Below are 21,905 nucleotides of genomic sequence, written 5' to 3'. Positions count from 1 at the left end.
GAGGAACTTCAGGATAAATTCGCCAGGGAATTTCCAGAAAAAAATCTAGAGGATCTTTCCAAGGGTTTTGAAATAATTTCCGGATAAACTTCTGAAGGAATATCCAAAGGAACTTTTGGAAGACTGGGATTAGTTTCTGAAGATACTTCCGGAAAAAAATCTTAATAAGACTCCGTAAAATTTGTTGGTGGTTCTTTTTAATTAGTTTTCAAAGGTAGTTCAGGAATAATACCTGGACTAATCACTGAAAAATAAACACCGTGTAACTTCTGCAAAAACCCCCAGTGGAACGTGTGGAGAAATTCCCTGAAGAATGCTTCTGAAAGAATATTGGAAGATCTTCCAGAAGAAATTCCGGAGTAGTCCCAGGCAGAATTCCTTCTGGAGAAAAAGATCCGAAGGAATGTCCAAACACAATTTTCGGAATAAATGCCACACGCTATGTCCAAAGGGAAGTATTATGAAAAGAGTGTACCTTAAAATTTATTCGCTAGAACCGTATTTTTAGGCCTCTAGATTCAGAAAATGTGTGGTTTAAAATAATCCATCTTGGGTTTTTTTTTCCATAAATTTTTATATGGGACGAAATTGACCTTAAAATGACTTTTATCGTTAATTGTATGGGAAAATAGGAAAAAAATTAAAAATATAAAAAAAAAACAAAATGAAATATTTAAACCGCACAGATTCTGAAACTAGAGGGCCAAAGCTACGATCCTAGGGAATAACATTTGAGGTACATTCGATTTTCATAATACTTCCCTTTGGACATAGCGTGTACCAGAAGACTTTCTGGAGAAACTTCCGGAAGAATTTTGGGAGTAACTTCCAGATAAAAATGGAAAAGATGGATAAAGATGGAAAAGAGCATTTTCCAAGAATTCATATGGGAATTTTCGTGGGAACTTCACGGAAAGCTTTCGGAAGAAATCCTGTTGGAACTTTTGAAAGAATTCCAGGAGTAACTTTTAAAGAAAACTCCAGAAAAACGTTTGATAAACAAAAGTGATAGAAGTTTTCAGTTAAAACTTTCGAAAAACTTCTGGTAGGTTGCTCTGAGTAACATCTGGAGGAATTCTCAGAAGAACCTCCGAAAGAATTCTCCTGGGAACTGCCAGAAGACTTCCCAGTGGATTTTCCTGTGATTTTCAAGAGTACCTTTCGAAGAAAATCCTGGAAAACTTTCTGAAAATTTCTTTAAGAATTAACGACAGAATTCTCGGATGAACTTTTGACAGAATTTACAAAGGAACTTTTGAAGATCTTTTGAAAGAAATGTCGGATTAATTTCCGAAGGTGCTTCCGGAATAATTCCTTAAGAAACTTCCGTGCGAATTCCCAGCGGAATTCTGGACGGATTTTTGGAGAAACTTCCGGAAAATTCCCAGAGCAAAACCTGGAAGAATTCCTTGAGAAACGTCTGAAAAATCATGAATGTAACTTCCAAAAGACTTCTCAGTGGATTTTTCCTAAAATTTCTCAAATTCTATAAAAAAAATCTCGGAAATCTCAGAGCCGGGAAGATTTCCCGGAAGAATTTCTAGAAGAACATCTGGTACAATTCCCGAAGAAACTTCTTAAGGAATCCCGGTGGAACTTCTGCAAGGAATCTCGGAGAAACTTCTGAAAATTTTTCGGAAAAATCGTTGAGAATATTCAGGAAGAATACCTGGAAAAATATACTTCCGGAGATACTGCCACTTGTACTGCCGGAAGAATTTCCAGAGCAGTTTTCGAAAACAAAATTCAGAGAAACTTCCACAAGAATTTACGGATAAGCTCATGGAAGAAATTACGTAGGAGCCTCTTAAAAAAAATCCGACGGCACTTCGAGAAGAATTTCCGAAGCAGCTTCCAGACAAAATTCCACTAGAACTTGTGGAGTTGTGGATGTATTGCCAGAGAAGCTGCTGGAAGGATTCCCCATGGAACTTCTAGGTTAATTCCAGGTGGAGCTCTTGAAGGAATTTACTATTTGACCCCTGCAGTGAGTTCAAGTGCAATTCCTAGAAGAATTCTGAGTAGAACATCTGGATGAATTCCCTATGAAGCTCTTTAAGTAATTCGCAGAGTATTTCCAAGAAGAATTTTCAGTGGAACACGTGGACGACTGGGTGGAACTCCTAGAGAATTTCTCAGTGAAACTCTTAAAAGATTTGCCATTAAAACTCCAAAAGAAATTCTCAGTAGAATACCTAGAGGAATTCCCAGTAGATCTCCCAGATGATTTCGCGATGGAACCCCTAGAGGTATTGCCGTTGAAACTCCTAGAAGTATTCCCGATGGAGCTCCTAGAGGAATTCTCAGTGAAACTCCTAGGGGAATTTTCAGTAGAGTTTCTAGATGAGTTCACGGTCGAACCCATAGAGTGGAAATTCCTCTTCTTAGAATTCTTGCAAGAATTCACAGTAAAGCTTCCCGACAAGGTCGCAGTGGAGCTTCTAGAAAAATTCCCAGTGGAAGTCCTAGAAGAATCCTTAGTGAAACTCATGGAAAACTGGCTGAACTTCCTAGAGAATTTCTCAGTGAAATGCTTAAAACAATTGCCATTGAAACTCCAAGAGAAATTCTCAGTAGAACATCTAGAGGAATTCCCTGTAGATGGAACTCCTAGAGCATCAGAAGAACTCCTAGAGGAATTACCGATGGAGCTGCTAGAGAAATTCCCAATGGAACTCCTAGGAGAATTGTCAGTAGAGTTTCTAGATGAATTCACGGCGGAACCCATGGAGTGGAAACCCTATTCTTTAAATTCTTAGAAGAATTCCCGGTAAAACTTCCCGACAAGGTCACAGTGGAGCTTCTAGAAAAAATCACGATGGATGTTTTAGAAGAATTCTTAGTGAAACTCGTGGAAAACTGAGTGAAGCTCCTGAGAATTTCTCAGTAAAATTCTTAAAAGAATTCCCATCAAAACTTCAAAATTTAATATCCGTCTTTTATATCAAATAACATTTTCAGTAGAAGTAGAGGAGTTCACATGTCGCAGAGGATTTCTCGACGAACCTTTCAAAGGAATTCTTGTTGAAACTCCTAGAGGAACTCCTGTAGAATTCCAAGTGGAACTCCCAGAGCAATTCTCAGTGGAACTCCTAGGGGAATTTTCATTTAAACTTTTACAGCAATTTTCGGTGGAACCCATAAAGGAGTTTCCAGTGGAACTCTTAAAAAAAAATTGTGTCCGGCCATTTGGCAGAATGCCGTTTGGACGAATGTCGTTTGGACGAACGCCATTTGGCCGAATGTCATCTGGCCGAATGGGTCGTTTGGAAGAAGGCCGTTTGGCCGAATTATGATCAAAAGAATTCAGAGGAAGTGTTTGGCTTTCGAACTACATATCAATATAATCATCAAAAATATTTTCTTCTTTTAATCATAGGCTATCCTTTCTAGTTTTGACATTCGGGGATTAGTTGGTGTGAAATTGTCAATATTTTATCAAAGATTTTTTCCTTCTTTGAGCTATAAAGCTGTTCTTTCGAGTTATACTGATGCGGGAAACTGTGGCATGGCCACTCAAGTTCACCATTAATTTTTCGGCCAAATGGCATTCGACCAAATGACCATTTCGGGCAAATGGCGTTCGGCCAAACGACATTCGGCCAAATGGCGTTCGGGCAAATGACCCGGAACCGAAAAAAATCTTGTAAAACCTATCGAGAAAGTCGCAGTTGCAAAGAAATCCATGTGGAACTCCTAGAGAAATTACCAATGGAATTTCTAGATGAAATCCCGATGGATGTCCTATATGATTCGCTTGTGGAGCTTCTAAAGGAATTGTAGGTGAAACAGTTTCTGTGATTTAGAATACAGCCCTAACCGAGCTTTCGTATTGATAGTTCAAATATCGAAAGAATGAACATTCGCAACGTTCACTCGTTTCGAGAATATTGTTACTAAAACGAAGCAAGTTCCTTCAGCGGCCATTCTGAAGCGTGCCCCGCTCTAGTGTCAAAATTTTCGGACCTAGTGAATGCAGTTTACCAATAAGGCCATTTTGATCACTCATCACCGGTTGAGAATGAGTTCCCATTGTAGTCTGACATTTTTTCAAGCGAGTGAACTCAGAGTTCATTATTGAACTTGTCTGAACCCACTTTATCTGGCCTCTGGTCATCCATGGAGCAATCAAAATATAGTCCTGTTTATGGCTAACTATAGATTTTGTTTACATGTACTTTGGCGAGATTGGCTTTATAGCAGTTATAAAACTTATTCTTACTAGTTTTATTAATGATAAAACCCAAAACTGTTATTAGGGTACTTCAACAATTAGTACTCACCTGAACCGGCCGCTTAGCGGATGGATCGGCCCGGGTGGGAACCGTCGCAGGTTGGGCGTCGGCGTTAGGTAGGCGGCCAGCGGCGGGATCGCCTTGTTGATGTTATTGCTCGGGTTGTTGGCGAACTTGACGGTGATCGGTTCGGAGGCGCCCTTCGGCGTGGTACCGTTCAGCTGCTGGATGGCCCGTTCCGCCTCCGAGCGCTGGTCGAACCGGATGAAGCCGACGCCCTTCGATAGGCCGGTAATGTTGTCGCACAGGATGCGCGACGTGATGATCTGGCCGTACGGCTGGAAGAGCGCCTCCAGATCCTGCTGGGTCATGCTCTTCGACAGGCCGGACACGTACAGGTTGGCGCCCTTGATGGCGTCCGAGCTGGGCCGTGCGAACGACACCTTGATCGTTTTGTTCTGTAGTCTTAATCCGTTAAAGGTATTTATTGCTTTATCCGCGTCTTCCGCGCGGTGGTAGTTGACGAAGCCGTAACCTAGACTTTGTCCTGCAATGGAAAATGAACTTCGCGTTAGTAAAACTCTGTGGATCTGGCAACAAGTTGAATAATTTGAAGTTTGAACGATGTCTTGATTACGGAAAATGAGTTCATGGGGAGCTGTACATGTACATGTTCACCCGTTTGTTTTTTTTGAGCGGTGCCGTGCTATCTAGGTGGCCATGGAAACGAGCTTATTTTGTATAAACACGGTACTGCTCAAGCGTAAAATTAGTGAACTCTTAAAAGTGGTTCAATGCATGAGTTCACTGGTTTGACGTTCAAGCGGTACCGTGTTTACAGAGAATCAACTCGTTTCGATGAACAGAAATCACTCTTCCAAGAATTAAAAAGTTTAACACTAGAGTGGCGTCGTTTCCAATAAGAATTGAACGATTCTGATTGACGCTCTGGTGTCAACATAGGGGGAGCGCCCTTGGATGAACCAAATGTTAAAACTACTTTTTCTTTACATACAGTCTCTATGAAAAGAAAAGTGGATTTGACGTTTGATTCATCCTAAGTGAACCACTTCCTCTGGACGAAGCGAATTCTGTTCATTGGTCGATAAGTCCATGGCAATCTGGATAACAGAGCACCGCTCAAATATCAAACGGGTGAACACGTGCATTGGTTCACGGTATAGACGAGTGCACCGATGAACTGCATTCATCGCGGTCCGAGAATTTTGACACTACGGCGGGGTCGTTCCCAATCAGAATTGTTCAATTCTGATTGGAAATCTTTCACTTCTGATTGGAAGCGACCCCGCTCTAGTGTCAAAATTCTCGGACCGCGATGAATTCAGTTCATCGGTGCACTCGTCTACTGCTCAAACGCAAAATTAGTGAACTCTTAAAAGTGATTCAATGCACGAGTTCACTAGTTTGACGATCAAGTGGTACCGTGTTTACAGAGAATGAACTCGTTTCGATGAACAGAATTCACTCCGTCCAAGAATTAAATTGGGCGAAAGTAACATCAGCGAGCTCTCTTCATCGACTCTCTCTTCTTCAAATTAAAGTGACAAGATGTAAGTATGGTTGACCTTTTTGGTCATAAATCGCTAGGTTGCGATGTAATCTAGCGTCTAAGTGTAAAAAAGTTCGATGGAATTTGCATCTTGTCACTTTAATTTGCAGAAGAGAGAGTCGATGAAGAGAAATCGATCATGTTACTTTCGCCCTTATTTAAACTCAATCTAGGTTTTAACAGTAGAGCGGCGTCGTTTCCAATAGGAATTGGACAGGGCCATTCCCAATCAGAATCGTTCAATTCTGATTTGAAACGGTCCCGCTCTAGTGTCGAAATTCACGAACCGCGATGAATTCGGTTCATCGGTGGGTAAGACTATGGACTTATCCACCGATGAACCGAATTCATCGCGGTCCGAGAATTTTGACACTAGAGCGGGGTCTGTTCCAATCGGAATCGTCCAATTCTGATTGGAAACGGCCCCGCTCTAGTTCAAAATTCTCGGACCGCGATGAATTCGGTTCATCGGTGGATAAGTCCATTGGTCGATAAGTCCATGGTCATCTGGATAACAGAGCACCGCTCAAATGTCAAAAAGGTGAACACGTGCATTGGTTCACTGTATGGAGCACTAGTTAACTGGTTTGACATCCGGGACTGCGAACATGTGTAGGTGTTTGTTCACTCCTTCTTGCCGCTTTTAGCGGAGTATATCCAACAAAAGAACTCATATCCATGTAAGTTCACCAGTCAGAACTCTATGCAGAATACAAGACACCGCCCACAGAAATACTGAAGACGCAGAATCTTACCGGTAACTTTATCCCTAATCAGTTTGCAGCTCTCGACGTCGCCGATGCTGGAGAACAGCGACTTGACCTCCTCCTGGGTCATCGTCTGGGGCAGATAGTTCACGATCAGGTTGGTCTTGCTGTCCTCCTGGCCGCTGCCAATGGAACCGGAGCGACCGTTTTGCTGTACTGTCTCCAAACCGTTCGCCATCATCGTCTGGTTGCCTTGCCTTTTTCTTCTAGAATTTGTTGTATGCTTTGCTTACTGGTACTGTTTGGTTTTGGATGGATTAGCTGTTGCTTTTTGCTCGTTTTTTCTTTGTTGTAGCTTTCGCCCTAAATCAGATACAAATTGTTTGCTCTAACAACGTGGTAGGTAAATCACTATCAACTTTTTCCTCTCTCTCTTAGTAGGTTGTTGATTCTCTAAACTTTTACGGGGGAATGTCGTGCTATGCACTCGCTGTAAACTCTAGCTAAAGTAGTTGGAAATTCTACCCTTTATCCTCAGTGTTACAATATAAGGAAATTCTCTTTTTTTCTAAATCTTCTAAATCTGCTTTTGCTTTAAGTTTTTTTTTTCACCGGATAACGCCTTGTTGGAGGAATTCGCCTGATTCCTGCGTTCGTTGCAAAGAGCGACCAATAGGAGAAGCTTCGACCGGCGAATCCGAGAATCTAAGATGGCGGGGCGTTACGGTCGTATTGTGTGGGGTGTGTACTGTTGTTGTTTGTAGTGTGGTTTCAAATTTCACTCCTGGTTTGCCTTGGGTGTTAGTTGCTGTTGTTGTTGTTGTAGTGCTGCTAAGTGTTGATTGTCGTTAATCTGACTCTTGGTTGTGGTTGTTCTTTTGTTGCTATTACTGGATGCTCAAGTATAGGTACACGCGTTCTGTTCTCTTCTCCTATTGTTTCTTCCGTGGAAACGGGATGTGCAAGTTCTGGATGCAAGTTCGACTCGTGTGGGATCCTCAAGGAAACGGGCGAAAAGTTTTAACTTTATCTTTTCGATTTTTGATTCGGGGCTGAATTTCAGTGGGTGGTGGTAACGAAGTGCTTCGGGGTATAGATTCGAAAGCGGTCAATTTTTGGGTTGGATGACGTTCGATGGCGTCTCGGATGAGTGACCGGAATTCCTATGTCTTTCGAGTTTTGCTGCTGCGGTTGTTTTCGACGCTTTTGCTAATTTATTTGCTAAGTTTGGTTTTATATTGTAAATAGGAAGCAATTGATCCTTTTCTTATCTTGGTTTTTCGCTATAAATATTGTATATTGTTTTTCTTGACTTTCTTATTTCTCTTGTATATATCTCGCGTTGTTGCCAAGGAAAGAGATCCAAATCCGAATATCTGGAAATAAAACGCAGAGAAGAAATGTTTCTATTAAATAAGCTGATTTTAACAAATTGTACAATTAGAATCCTATCTATATCCACTTGGCAGAGCTAACTAATTCAGGAAAGAATAATAAACGGGAGGCTATATGAATCGAGAGGAGGAAATAGTAATGCGACACAGTTAATTAATTGGCTCGGTAGCTTATAGTTGGTAAAGTACTTGCCTAGCGTATAAAAGTCGTGGTATTCCAGATGGTCTAAGGGGGTTTCAAGGGGTGCTCCAGTGACGTTGAAGGGAATTTCAGGCAGTTTAATGGACGTTCCAGAGGTGTTTCAAGGGGTTTCATGAGCGTACCAGGGGGTTTCAAGGGGTTTTAGGGGTGTTCCAGGCGATTTCAGAAACATTCCAGGGATTTTCAAGGAGTTACAGCGGCATTCTAGGGGGTTTCAGTGGGTCGCAGAAAGTTTCAGGGGCGTTACATCGATGTTCCAGGGAACTTTAGAGCAATTTCAGGAGTTTCAGGAGTGTTCCTGGGCATTTTAGGGACTTCCAGGGGATATAATTGTGTTTCAGGGGCGTTCCAGTGGGTTTCAGGGGGTTTCAAAGGGTTTCACGAGCGTTTTAGCAGTTTTAGGGCGCTCCAAGAATTTTCAAGTAGTTTCAGAGGTGTTCCAAGGGGTCTTCACGGATTTTCAAGGGGTTTCAGGGTTGTTCCCGGGTGTTACAGGGGGTTTAAGGAGCGTTTCAGTGGCATTCTGGGGGTTTCAGGAGTATTCTCGGAAATTTTAGGGGCGTTCAAAGGTATTCCAGGACGTTACAGGGGTGTTACCAGAGCTTCAGGGATGTTACCGGGGTTTTCAGGGCATTCTAGAAGATTTTAGAGCAGTGAACCGTATAGTACATTTTTTTCATTATCATCGCAATGCCTTTACCGTCATGGCTAATGTTGCATACTACCGCCGCACACCACATTCATGCTGCCTTCGATGCATGAATGTAGTTTGCCATGAATGTAGCATATGACACCATGATTGTAACACAAATCAAGATGGTGGGAGTACGAAATGACAGTTTTGCAATGTAGAACTAGAGTTCCAGTGGTTCCAAAAACTGCGAAAGAAGCATGTGAATAACTCGAGGTAGAGGGTCTGAGGGTGTTGGAGGTAGCCAAGAAAGATTTCGGAGGTGTTTTAGGAAGTTTCATAGGATTTACCGCGAATTTCAGAGACATCACGAAGGCGTTTTCGGGTGTTTCGGAGAGTTCCAGGTTACATGGGGTTTCAGAGGGTTTAAGGGGGTTTAAGGGGGATTTCGGAGGCATTCCAAGAAGCTTCAGAGCATTTTCGACGGATTTCAGAAACGTTACGGAGGCATTGCATAGGCATTTTCGGGGGTTTCAGAGGATCTACGGTACGTTACATGGGGTTCCTGGGAGTTTTAGGGGGCTTTCAAAGGCATCCCAAGAAGCTTCAGAGCATTTTCGGCGGATTTCAGAAACGTTACGGAGGCGTTAGATGGCGTTTTTGGGGGTTTCGAAGGGTCTAAGATGCGTTACATGGGATTCCAGGGTGTTTAAGGGGGATTTCGGAGGAATTCCAAGACGCTTCAGAGCATTTTCGGTGGATTTCAGAAACGTTACGGATGCGTTACGTGGCGTTTTCGGGGGGTTTGGAAGATCTAAGGTGCATTACATGGGGTTCCAGGGGGTTTTAGGGGGATTTCGGAGGCATTCCAAAAAGTTTTAGCGCAATTTCTGTGGATTTCGGAGGTGTTTTTGAGGATTTCGGAAACCCTCAGCAGTGTCCCTATATTGTCCCCGAAACCCCAAGCGCAACCACTAATTCCAAAATGGCCTAGGTCCTAGGATATCGGGTTCCAGCATCAACCAGTTGTGGAGCGGATCTGGTGTGATGGTTAGAACACTTGACTATCACGCCGAGGACCTGGGATCGAATCCCACTCCCGACAAACTCGCAAAATGTGAGTTCTTCCTTCCGAAGGGAAGTAAATCGTGGGTCCCGAGATGAACTAGCCTAGGGCTAAAAATCTCGTTAATACAGATAAAAAAATAGCCTGTTCTGAAAACATTTATATGGCATGAGTCTTTTTGATTTATTCAGTTGAGAGCTACTGACTTTTGTTCCACTGCTCCATTGGTGGTTGACCCTCGGAACGCACAATCCGAAAATCTTTGTCTCCGCTTCTTCACACTCCCGATTCCTAAGTTATACGCATGTCCCGTTCGCAGTTTTCGGAACCACTGGGATTCCATTAGTTCACTCAATTTGCCAATCCACTATATATTTTGCCGTGATAAAAAAATATGTCAGTCACCCGTGAATATTTCAACGTGAATGTTTTTGTTGCATGATAGTCAAGGTCATACACCCACGATTATCATGCAAACTAAAGTTTTTGACAGTACATTTTGGATCACTGGTTTAGTCTAAAATTGAGAGGCGTTTCGTGAGTTTTCAATGAAGTTTAGGAGGTATTTCAGGGCGTTTCAGAGGCGTTCCACAGAATTTCAGCGGCGTTTAAAAGGCTTCATAGGCGTTCCATGTAATTTCAGTAGCGTTCAAGGATTTTCAGAGGTGTTCCAGAGGATTTCAGGGGAGTTATAGAAATTTTTAATGAGCTTCAAGGGCGTTCCAGATGTCAAGAGGATTCAGGAGCGTTCCAGGAACGTTCCTGGGGTTTCAGGTTGTTCAAGGAGGAGGCTTTCAAATGCTTTCAGAAGAGTTCAGAAGGTTCCGATGGGTTTCTGGGGCGTTCCAAGGGATTTCAAGAGCATCCTGCCAATCCAACGAAATGCCTTCGGGATCCTCCTGAAATTCTCTGAAAAGCCTCTCAAAGGCGTATGAAACATACCCCCGGGGAATGAAGTACTTCTGATTCTGTTTCTCCTATTTTAACGGATAACTTGCGGTTGCAAAGATACGATTGGAGCCAAATAACAAGATCTTGCGATACCCCAAGACGATCCAGTTTGGCTAAAAGAATCCGGTTATCAATCCTATCGAATGCAGCTTTGAGGTCGGTGTACACCGCGACGATTTGTACTTCTTCATCAATTCCAGTAATGCAAAACGATGTGAATTCAAGTAAATTGGTACTCGTAGAACGACCGGAATAGAAACCACAGTTGAGATGTACGATTTCATTTTACGGAACAGCATCTTTCCCATCGAAATCTCGAAGAGTTTAGAACCAACGCATAAAGAAGTTACTCCACAATAGTTCACGATGTCGCGTTTATCGCCCTTTTTAAACACCGGAAACATGTACGATCGTCTCCAACATTCCGAAAGCGACAGGTTGATCAAGCTACACGTAGTGGTCGGCACAGCACTCCTGCACTTTTTTCAACAACAAGGAAGGGATACCGTCTGGTCCTGGATTCGATAAAGACTTCATTCCACAGAGAGCTTCCAAGACCTCATTAGTGGAGAATTGTAATGTACCCATAGATACAATGTGTTCAGGAACATTGAATAGAGCTGCCTAGTAGTATTGGAGTTAAACACACTGGAGAAATGATCGAAGAAAAGACTACATTTTTCTTCGGTTGAGTTAGCGCTTCTCTCACCAAGGAACATGCCAGACGGAAGACCGGTTTCGCTACGTTTCTTGTTGATGAACTTCCAGAATGACTTGGGGTTTTGCTTCAGCTCAGACTGCTTTCTATCCACATATTTTGAGTACAAAAAGCGGTTGTAACGACGGTAGAGGTTACTGGATGACTCAAACATTACGTTTGGTAAATTGGTTTCGTTCTCTTGAATACCTTTCCAAGGCAGATGCTCGCTCACGTTTCAGTTTTCGCAAGCGGGCGTTGCACCAGGGGGGCTTGCGACGAGGACGAGTCACGGGAACATGTTGGTCGAATACAGAGGTCACCGACTGGTTCAAAAACGCAACAGCTAGGCTCAGTGTACCAGTTATGGCTATAGTACCTCAAATTCGCCATAGTTGATTTCCAACCTTTAAAGATACAAATCAACAAGAAAAAATTCGTGAACGACAGATCACGATCACAAAAGATGATAGCAATCATTCAAACTTCCCAATTTGCTCAAATTATGGTATAAATAAAGCATTTTCTTTAACTTTTCGGCCTCCTTGCACCCTATTTCGCCATAGTGTACCAGTTATGGCAACTCCCATAAGGAACGCATGTAAATAGTGCGAAGTGGAACCCAAATTGACAAATGTATCCATAACTGGTACAGGGTTCCTATCATTGGCACACGCCGTAATAAATACTAAAAGTAGTTTTGGCTCCGTTTTTATATTTTTCCTGTAAAGTATGAAAACTAATCAATCATTTGACTTATTGTTTACATTCGTCGGTCTTCTTCTTATTTTTGTAGAAATAGTTCTTCTTACACTGAAATAAATTTTAGAGTAAAATTAACTATTCGATCATGTTTAATTTTACCATGCCTAAAAATAGTATCTGCGAATTTGTTTTTGATTATGACCACCATGTTTTTCTTAGGATTACCATGGCCGTGCAAATAAACAAATAGTAATCATAACAATCAAACATAGTTATCTTGATCACATCATCCGTGTTTGCCAGGACTATGTTTATGTTTGCTCGCGCCATTTCCATGTTTAGTTGAAACCAATATTATTGTTATAATAGTTTTCGGCCATCTTTGTGGAATTATGGAAAAGCTAGATTGTAAACAAAAATGTTTAAGTTTGTTTTAAGTTGAATAGTTCAAATTTAAGAAGGTATACAAAATTAAAATAATGCTTGTAAACATGCCCATGGTGAGTTAGTCTGTCGTGAATCATTTCGTCTAATTTCCATAACAAAATTTATTAAATTTATACATCAGATCCCGCAGTTCCGTGCGTCTACAAATCCGGAGATAAATCCTTCATCTGCAGGTCAAGAAAAGCGACCCGGAACCGTGAAACTACGCTCATGTTGGACCCGGAAAACGAGAAAGCGTCTTGAAAAAAAGGAATCTCCGCTGGCGCCGAAAGAACACAACCCAAGAATGAATTTTGCCACAACTTTATTGCCAGTTCATGCGATTCGTCTTCCTGTCGCTGATCGAACATATGACGTCCTCAAAATCCATGTTGTTTCACGACTTGAATTTCCAGAACGTTCTAGACGTGCATACTTCTCCTAGCAAAACCAGGCCCCTGCCAGGACTGTCCCTTTTTCAGTGTAAGGAGCAACCGGAAGTTATGCCACCAAAAGCAGAAATCGAAAGACTTGAGTGGCTCTCATTCCAAAGCTGTGCGTTGGTGCCACATTTCCACCAGCTTAAACGACCCCCTCCACATTCCATTTAACCTCCGCTAATCAATGTAACCACCGTGGTGGTCACATCCACGAAACCATCAGAAAGTATAAAAAGCGCCAGTACAGAAAACTTCTGCAACGATTGCTGAGAGTTGTTCGCCAATCGCCACTTTTAACCTTGGGGAAGCTTTTTCCGTCGGTACTGCATCCGCCACAGAACTAAGTTCTCGAACATCGTCGCCAGGTAGAGTTTCCGCAGAACATTCATCCGAATCCGGAAACCATTCTGACCTCGGGCTTTTTTTCCTCAAATCCTCCTTTTTTAATTTCGGGAAGAAAATTCTGCTTCAGTCGCCCGCAGGGAATATGAGCCACCTGGATGTCTGTTCCGCTAAAAGTATACTACCTAATAAAAGCAATAATTCAAACAGAATCAACATTTCGGCATTTTTTTTTTCAAGTAAACAAAACAAATGACACTACCATTAAACCATGCGCATAGTAATCGAAACCATATTGCGATGGTCAAACGTACTATGCTGTTTACCATGCGCATAGTAAAATTAACTACGAAATGGGGTTCAAAAGCACCATGAAATGTAAACATAATGCCACATAGTAAATTGAACCCCTCACATAGTTACTTCAAGCAAAAAATATGGTCTACCAAAATCAAGTAGTAAAGATGTTTTAACTTAACCCTCGATACAGTCATAGTTACCATGTCCTTTTTTTCAGTGTAGGTGGTGCGATAACTGGTACAGGCACCCTACGTCTATATTGTTCATAGTTTCGATTCGAGCCCAATCGAAATTAGCGAGCGTCCTATTCAAAGCAGCATAATCTGCTTTGTTGAAGTTGTACTGCTGATTTGCTTCAGCAGTAGATTTTCTTCAGCAGGCTATCGCATGGCATAGGGATATTCAAAACAACTTCGAGCGCTGGATTATAAAGGTCAATTGGAACGTAGGGATCCACGCATTATTGTACACTGCATCCTGTGCATCCTCATTTAGGAATAAAAGATCCAGAGTCCGACCTTGGAAATTCGTAACCGTATTTAGCTGCCTCATGGTATTAACATTCCGTCAACTAGCTTGGAACTCGCGGTGGTAAAGGAGCTGTTATCCGTCATCCGCCAGGTGTTGCAGAAATGCCGCGAATACAACGTGCCCACACATCATTTGTTCATCGAATTCAAATCGACGTATGATACAATCGATCGAGACCAGCTATGGCAGATTATGCAAGTATACGAATTCCCGGATAAACTGATACGGTTGATCGAGGCGACGATGTATCGAGTGATGTGCGTCGTTCGAGTATCAGGGCCACTGTCGAGTCCTTTCGAATCTCGCAGAGCGTTACGGCAAGGTGATGGTCTTTTATGCTTGCTTGTTTAACATCGCTGTACAGGATGTACAAAGGAGAGCGGGGATAAACACGAGTGGAGCGTTTTTCACCCGCCACCCCGAATTTCTATCGACGGTGATGAAGAATTCGTGTACTTGGGCACCAGTGACAACGACACCAGTAGATAAATTCAGAGACGCATTGTGGCAGGAAACCGAGCTTTACTTGGACTCCTCAGAAAACTAAGATCGAACAAAGTTTACTGTCACCCGAAGTTAACTATCTACAAAACGCTGATTAGACCGGTAGTTCTCTAAGGGCACGAAGCATTGACTCAGATGAAAGACAAGGCGGAACTTGGTGAAGGCGAATGAACCACGAGCTGCATCAGCTGCTGAGAGAACCAACCATCGTCCATATCGCGAAAATCGGGAGGCTACGGTGGGTGGGTCACGTCATCAGGATGTCGGATAGCAACCCAACTCAAATGGTTCTCGAGGGTAATTCGACCGGTTCAAGAAGACGTGGTGTGCAGCGAGCTACTCGGGTCGTTCAAGTGGAGTACGATTTGCGAATCCCTCGACGACTCATATGTACAGCAGAGGACACTCAGGCCTTGCCTTAGTCTGACCAGTGAGGTTGTTGACCTTAGGTCTCCTATCCACCGTGATGGGGGTGCCATATTAGGTAAATGTTCAGCCGCTGGCTGGATGCCAGTACAGACGCGCTGTTTGAGCCACATCTACTTGGTGAACAGACGCTCGTGACGTACCTCCCTAATCTAGCTGAAGTCAGATGGACAACAGTGCCCAGGCTCCCAGCTAAGCACACAACTCTTAATTGGCGGTCGATGACAAACGATTGACCCGTGGAAGCATGAGGTAGGAACTTGTGGGTATAAGAGCTTTGTTGGACGATTCTTGTAGATTCACCGTTTTGTAGACTTAAATTCGGCTATTTTAAATGCTTGTATGTTACCCTGGGTACGATTCTTCAAATGGGATTATACATTCCTTACGGATTTCAGTCACTCTAACGAACGAAAATAAAGTCGATTTAGGAATTACATACGAATTTATATGTACATCATAAATTTATATATGTACTCCTCATAAATTTCAATCCTCGCAAGTCCCAATGGGTTCGACTCATTATCGGTCATTACCATTCCGCTCCGCACGCACGCCGCTTAGAAGTCGCATGAATAAATCACACACACAATCCATTTTCGGATGCGATTAGGGCACCCCAACCCAGCTATGTACCTGTATTTGCTGGGTTATTAATATTTCTTATGTAATACGCATTTCACTTTCTTCTTCTTGATCAATCCGCATGGAAATCAGATGGTTAGTGCTTTCCCTTCTGAAAATATTAAATTCCCACCAACACAGTCACCAGAAAGAACACATGTTTCCTCCACACTGCGCGACTTCATCAGATCTGGAGAGTCGTTCTCACCCACCCACCAGCTAGCCAAAGTGCGTATACAGACGTGCACGGCACTGTTTTTTGATAAGGACGTCAGGAGTTTTGAATTTCCCCCTCTGATTTTGCAAAGCCATCGAGACGAGACGGCTCGGACCAGACGTGGTCGCCCGTTTCTGATCCCCTGTCGGTTGACGGTGTCTCTCGACTGACTCTGACTGCGTTGCTGCTGCTGGTGCACGTCTAGCGCAATCACTCGGTCGGAACAACAAGGACATCCGACCGAACTTGGTACAAGATTCAGCTGCGTTGGGTCGCCCAACCGCCAGGCGGATGGGTGACACATGAGTGGGTGGGATTCACTTTCACTCTTCAGCAGGGCTAGAAGGGTGTTCAATGGATGATGGTGCGGAGTTTTCCGGCTCGGATGGCTTTCATTATCGATGCATAGGATCGGAACGCAATCGAATCACCGACTGAGGACCGGCGGTTTTTGGTTAGCAGCAATTACTGTTCTTTTTTCCTTTGGATAAAGCCTGCTTCTTTGCTTCTGGTATTAGTAGGTAGGCTCCAGAGGCACGTTCTCCTCCATTTGGGAAATTTATGCCATACTTCTCAGCATAGTATTCTGTGAGCACAGTTATTAACTGAGAGCCCATTGCCTCTTACATTGGTACCGTAATCCGGGGTCTAATTGATCACCTAAAAAACCATTGGTGCATAACTTTAGCAGAAATTCAAATATTGCCAAAAGAATTTCTATAATATCAGTACCCAGTACTCCATTGAAACATGTGACAGAATTCTGTTCAACAAATTTAATCTTAAATTTAAATAACTCCAAAAATTAAAAAATGGAAAATGCCAATTTGGGGCGAAATTGATCAGCATATTAAGCATCGGTTACAAAAGAAAAAACGCCTTCTCCGGTTAATTTTGCTCTTCCTAACCCGGGTAACGCGTCAAAACTCTTACAACTAAAAAATTTTACACTTGAAATGCAGAATTAAATATTAAAATTTCCCCCTAAACGCCTAAAGGTAGGCAATTTCCTGTGAAATATGTGATTTATATCACAATAAATTACTATTTCATCATGAAAGTAACATTTTTTAACTTATTCATGTTCAGAACAGCCACATAACTTCCCAACCTAGGCTCCACAAAAATGTAAACACATAAAATAAACGGGAAGTTCTATTGGCAATCGATTGTTTAGTAGCAATGATTTCAGCTAAGTGAGAAATACATGACAAATGCCTATAAAAACAAGGCAAAAATTTTCTTTTAAATAAAAGTCTCATTTCCAGACATCTATGAACTAGATGAGGTAAGAAGTTTAAGGTCATTACGACGCTTACAAGTTCCTAGTATGGAATTACAATGTAGTATCCGAATGATCAATTTCACCTCGCTGATCAATTTGAACCCAGTTTACGGTACCAAGATATTCTAAAATCAAGGAAATTTCCATTACGAAAAGTTCATGGACCGACTGAGAATCGAATCCGTCCACTTTCGCTTACCATTTACCGCTTTAATTATGTGAACTACGCAACGCCGATAGAGGACATAACATAAATAGCGATGAATGTTCTGAGAATCTTCCCAAGTAACCAATAGAATTCTGCAAGGTGACGTCACGAATGAACGTTCGGTTCATTCTCGTTCGTCCCTTCCTTTTCTCTCTCACGCGAATTTTGACATTTTCCGGTGGTTTGTTTTGATTCCCATTCGTTGCCGTTCTTTTCTCTCTCGGAGAGAAAATTGAGGTTAAATTTCGATGCAAAACTCTATAAGCATTTGAATAAGCTGTATTTCTGTTTCATTTCTGCATTCGACCTGCTTACTGCCGTATCATAGCAGTTCGACTGCTAAACTACCCTTTATTAGCAATTTGAATGCTACCTAAAATCTGACCGCAGTTGCGTAGCATTACAAATGCACGGTAAGTTTTGGATAACAGGCATCATAACTGCTACTTTATTGCCATAAAACTGCTAAGAGAGATGTGTGATGCTAAAACCTCAAAACATTTCCACTTCTAATTTACGTATCATGGCTGTAGAAGGAGGGATAAGCATTTAATCAGCCGTATATCGGGCCAAAACCTGCATTTAATTAGCACTTATGGCGCATATACGGCAGATTAGCATTTAATGACCCGCTGTAAAGGCGCATATAGTGCCGAATTAATGCCATTTTAACTGCTTATTGGTTACCTGGGTTATGATATAGTTTGCAAATATCTCGCTCACGGCGCCCGCATCGTTTTCGCTCCTGTTTTTGACGGTTTCCCACTACCGCCATCTACTCAGTGAGTTTGCGAAATACAGCATGATTAGCATTGGGCGATTATGTTTTCATGACGATGATTTTAATCGCATTTTGTTCCAAATGATACTTCTGTTTGTCTGTGGTAGGTATGTGGTACTTGAGTAGGGAAACAGATCGCAGCAAGGTGTATCTCGTTCTCTATTGGACGTCTTATCCGAAAGGTGATATACAAATTATGTCACGCGCCCAGATTCACTCCCCTCCCTCCTATGTCACATTTTTTGTATGAAACCTCATATTTTTTTGTATGGGTCGTCACGTTCTGCAAAACCCCCCTACCTCCTAAAAGCGTGACGTAATTTGTGCACGGTCTCTAACCATTCATTATCCGAGACAAATTTTTGACAGAATTTACATTAAGATCATCTTGCTGACTTAGGCGCGTTTATCTGAAATAGTCTTCTTTTATCACTCCGGGTATCGGTTCAATGATGCTACTGGGAATTTATATATTTTTTTATTACACACACTTAGTTGAGCTCGGCTAATTTTCATTCTTCTGCCGAGATCCGCACAGCCGAGTGCTCGGCAACCTAAATTTAACTGAAATATCGGCAAATTAGCAGCCGCTGGCATCAAACTTCAAACGTCAAGTGTTTAGCCGAGGTGGCAAATGAAGGCAAATGAACTTTTAATGGCTAGTTTCCACTTAGTACGTACTGTGCAAAAAGATAGGACAAGTAATGATTCCGCTTCAAAATTACTTGAGCGGTTCGCAGATGGCAAGTAAGGAAAAAAGTGTAACGCTTCTCGTGCAAATCAAATGAAGATGTCGCTTTTCCGCACGGAAAAATAGTCCGTGTTATTATTCCGTAAGGAAAAGTGACATTTCTCCCCATATAGATCAGTTGTCAAAATTACTTGCGGAAAAAAGAAAAATTTTACTTGAGCGCTCTACGTGGGATCTGGAAACTTAGCTTAACCGAGATCTCAGCATTGGGTTCGTTCAAATATTACGTAACGCTAGAGAGGGAGGGAGAGGGTCTGGTGCTGTGTTACACTTCATACAAAATATCAAAATTGTTCCTACAAAAGTTGTTACATGGGGGAGGTAGGGGGTCTAAAGTTGGCGAATTTTGCGTTATCCATTTTGTTTTAGTGACAGACTTGCTAGAATCCCAAAATTGTCGCCACATTGGCCGACTTTGGCACCTATACCCACGATTTCAAGCGCACAACCCGAGCAGAGTAAAATAGCTCGATAATAGCATATTTTGATACGGAGATCAAACAGTGATATTTGTTTGTTTGAGATAAAAGGTAAAAGTACTGAAAATAATATCTCAATTTTACTTCTGGAACATCATCATCATAGCACATTTAGCTCTTGGTAAGATCTAACCAATAGCAGTGAGCTATTTGATTGATCTTCAAATATCAAATTTTGCTATTGGTGATCAGTGATCCTCAGGCCCATGCTTGTATCGCCACATTTATAATGACTTGCCAAACATTCTAGCAGTTATTCTTCATTATTCAGACTGTAGAACAACCTCCAGAAGAAATATTGCGGAGATTTCTACCACAACATAGAGATCTAGACATCACGTGCGGCCCGCGGGCCGCATTTTGGTGATCACGGGGTTAGATGGTTCAAGAACAATTTTTTGCTATTATTTTCAGTACTTTTACCTCTTATCTCAAACAAACCAATATCACATTTTGATCGTCAGTACTTGACCTCTGCTCGGGAAATCCCTTCATAAACAAAACTAATGCATTTGATCTTCTTATTACAAGTGAGTAAGAACAGAATAATAAAATGCATTGTTGTTTGAAGCGTGCTTCTTGAGATTTGTGTGTCTGAAGTTCTGATGCACTCTTGAAGCGGGATTTCAAGACGATTGTCCATAAGTGTACAGTATGAGTTTGGACTGTATAGTCTCAGATTTTGAATAAAGTTTTTTCACAAGTAAAGACCACCATGGATAACTGACACTGAGGAAGATTACAAGTGGTACCATGATTTTGGGTGAAATTAATCAGTGGGGGAAAATTGATCGATGTGAGGGTCATTTTTATTGGTACAAAAAAAAACGCTCTATACTTAAAACAATATGTGATAAATGGTCATCATTTGTCTCAAGGGCTATTGAATGATGAGTTAACATGTTTTGTAGCCAATAAGTCACATATTTCTGTATTAAATCCAATATTTTCCAATACTGCGTGTTAGGCGAACTTCAAAGACACTTTCAAACTTTTGTTACCGTAGCAGTATCGCACATGTAATGAATATTCGGATGAATGTTTCTAGGTGCCAGACATTTGCTTAATTTTATTTCGACGATTGAGCCCCAAATAAATGAACTAGATAAAATTAAAAAAAAATATTTCGTCATCAAAAATTCTATAAATATTCACATTTATTTCAATGGGATTATGGAGGTTTCCGGGGCGCTTCGAGGCATTTAAGGTCAAGGGCTGTTTTATATTATAAATTTCCTTGACTTCCTTGGGCATAGAGTATCTTCGTGCCTGCCACACGATATACACATGCAAAATGGTCACTGGCAGAGGAAGCTCTCAGTTAAAAACTGTGGAAGTGCTCATAGAACACTAAGCTGAGAAGCAGGCTTTGTCCCAGTGAGGACGTTACGCCAAAAAGAGAGAGAGAGAGAGAGGTTGTTTTATATGGGTTTCAGGAACACCTTTAAATCAAAGATTAAATCCAAGGAGTTTCAGGAGTATTTCAAATGGATTATGGGGATTTCAAGGGTATTTCAATGGAATAATGGAGGCATCAGGAGCGTTTCAAAGCACTTAGCAAATGCGGGCAAGAGCACTTAGCAAGGGGTTTCTAGAGTTTTTGTGAAGAGGTCTCAGGAGTTGAACGGCGTTTAGGGATATTTCGAAGGGATTACGGGGATTTTATGGCGTTTCAATACTATGAAGCACCCCAGAGACCCCCTGGAACCCCTGGAACCCCCGAAACCGCATGAGACCTCTTTAAACCACCTGAGACCGCCTGTAAAACCTCTGAGACCTACGAGTACCACTTGAACAGTTTCATACAACTCCAGGTACTTCCTTGGATCGCCTGCAACGTCCCCGAGATCCCTAAACGTACCTAAGACCCCCTGGAAGCCCTTTGAGACCATCTGGGACCCTCTGGAACATCCCTGGGATCCTGGAACCTATTATGCCATTGATACTAAATGTACTGTTAAAAACTGTAGTTTGCACACCGACGAACCCACGGGACAGTGGTGTTTCAAAACTGTTCCCCCTAAATTTAACGGTCGACCAGCAAAGCGAGCGAACCCTTCTGTCAAATCAGCGCAGACGCGAACCTCTTCCTATATGAACACACGGAGGTTTGAGATCAAGATAGCAAACCAACGCGAACCGTTATGGAGGTGGCGGTAGTGTTCGGTTATTTTTCATCATGGAGTCGCGGACAACAAATTCGGATTTGTTTGTTCTAGCTGTCACGTCGGTTCGTCGGTGATTTACATGCTAATCATGGGTCTTGACTATCATGCAACAAACACATTCCTGCTACTGGAACTTTCAGAGAGTAACGCACCTGAGATCTTCCGGAAGCCTCGAAAACGCCCCTGAAGCCCCATGTAACGCTTCTGAAACTCGCTGGTAATGCTCTGAAACTTTCTGAAATGCCTCTGAAATCCCCCTTCGAAG

General features: G+C 42.1%; 1 protein-coding gene across 1 annotated transcript in view; it reads right to left on the bottom strand.

The window, feature by feature from the left end:
* LOC109398706 (ELAV-like protein 2) overlaps nucleotides 1–21,905 on the bottom strand; it is a 48,721-nt gene that overhangs the window by 8,459 nt on the left and 18,357 nt on the right. Inside the window, exons 2-3 of the mRNA XM_029855413.2 lie at nucleotides 6,561–7,888; nucleotides 4,284–4,782 (exon numbers count right to left, since the gene is read on the bottom strand). Coding sequence (XP_029711273.1) covers nucleotides 4,284–4,782; nucleotides 6,561–6,753 — 692 coding nt within the window. The 5' untranslated portion in view covers nucleotides 6,754–7,888. The remainder of the gene's footprint in view (nucleotides 1–4,283; nucleotides 4,783–6,560; nucleotides 7,889–21,905) is intronic.

Source organism: Aedes albopictus, chromosome 1, assembly GCF_035046485.1.
Source record: "Aedes albopictus strain Foshan chromosome 1, AalbF5, whole genome shotgun sequence".
Lineage (NCBI taxonomy): Eukaryota > Metazoa > Arthropoda > Insecta > Diptera > Culicidae > Aedes > Aedes albopictus.
Note: the sequence above shows the minus strand (reverse complement) of the source record. Positions and strands in the feature narration are given on the sequence as shown.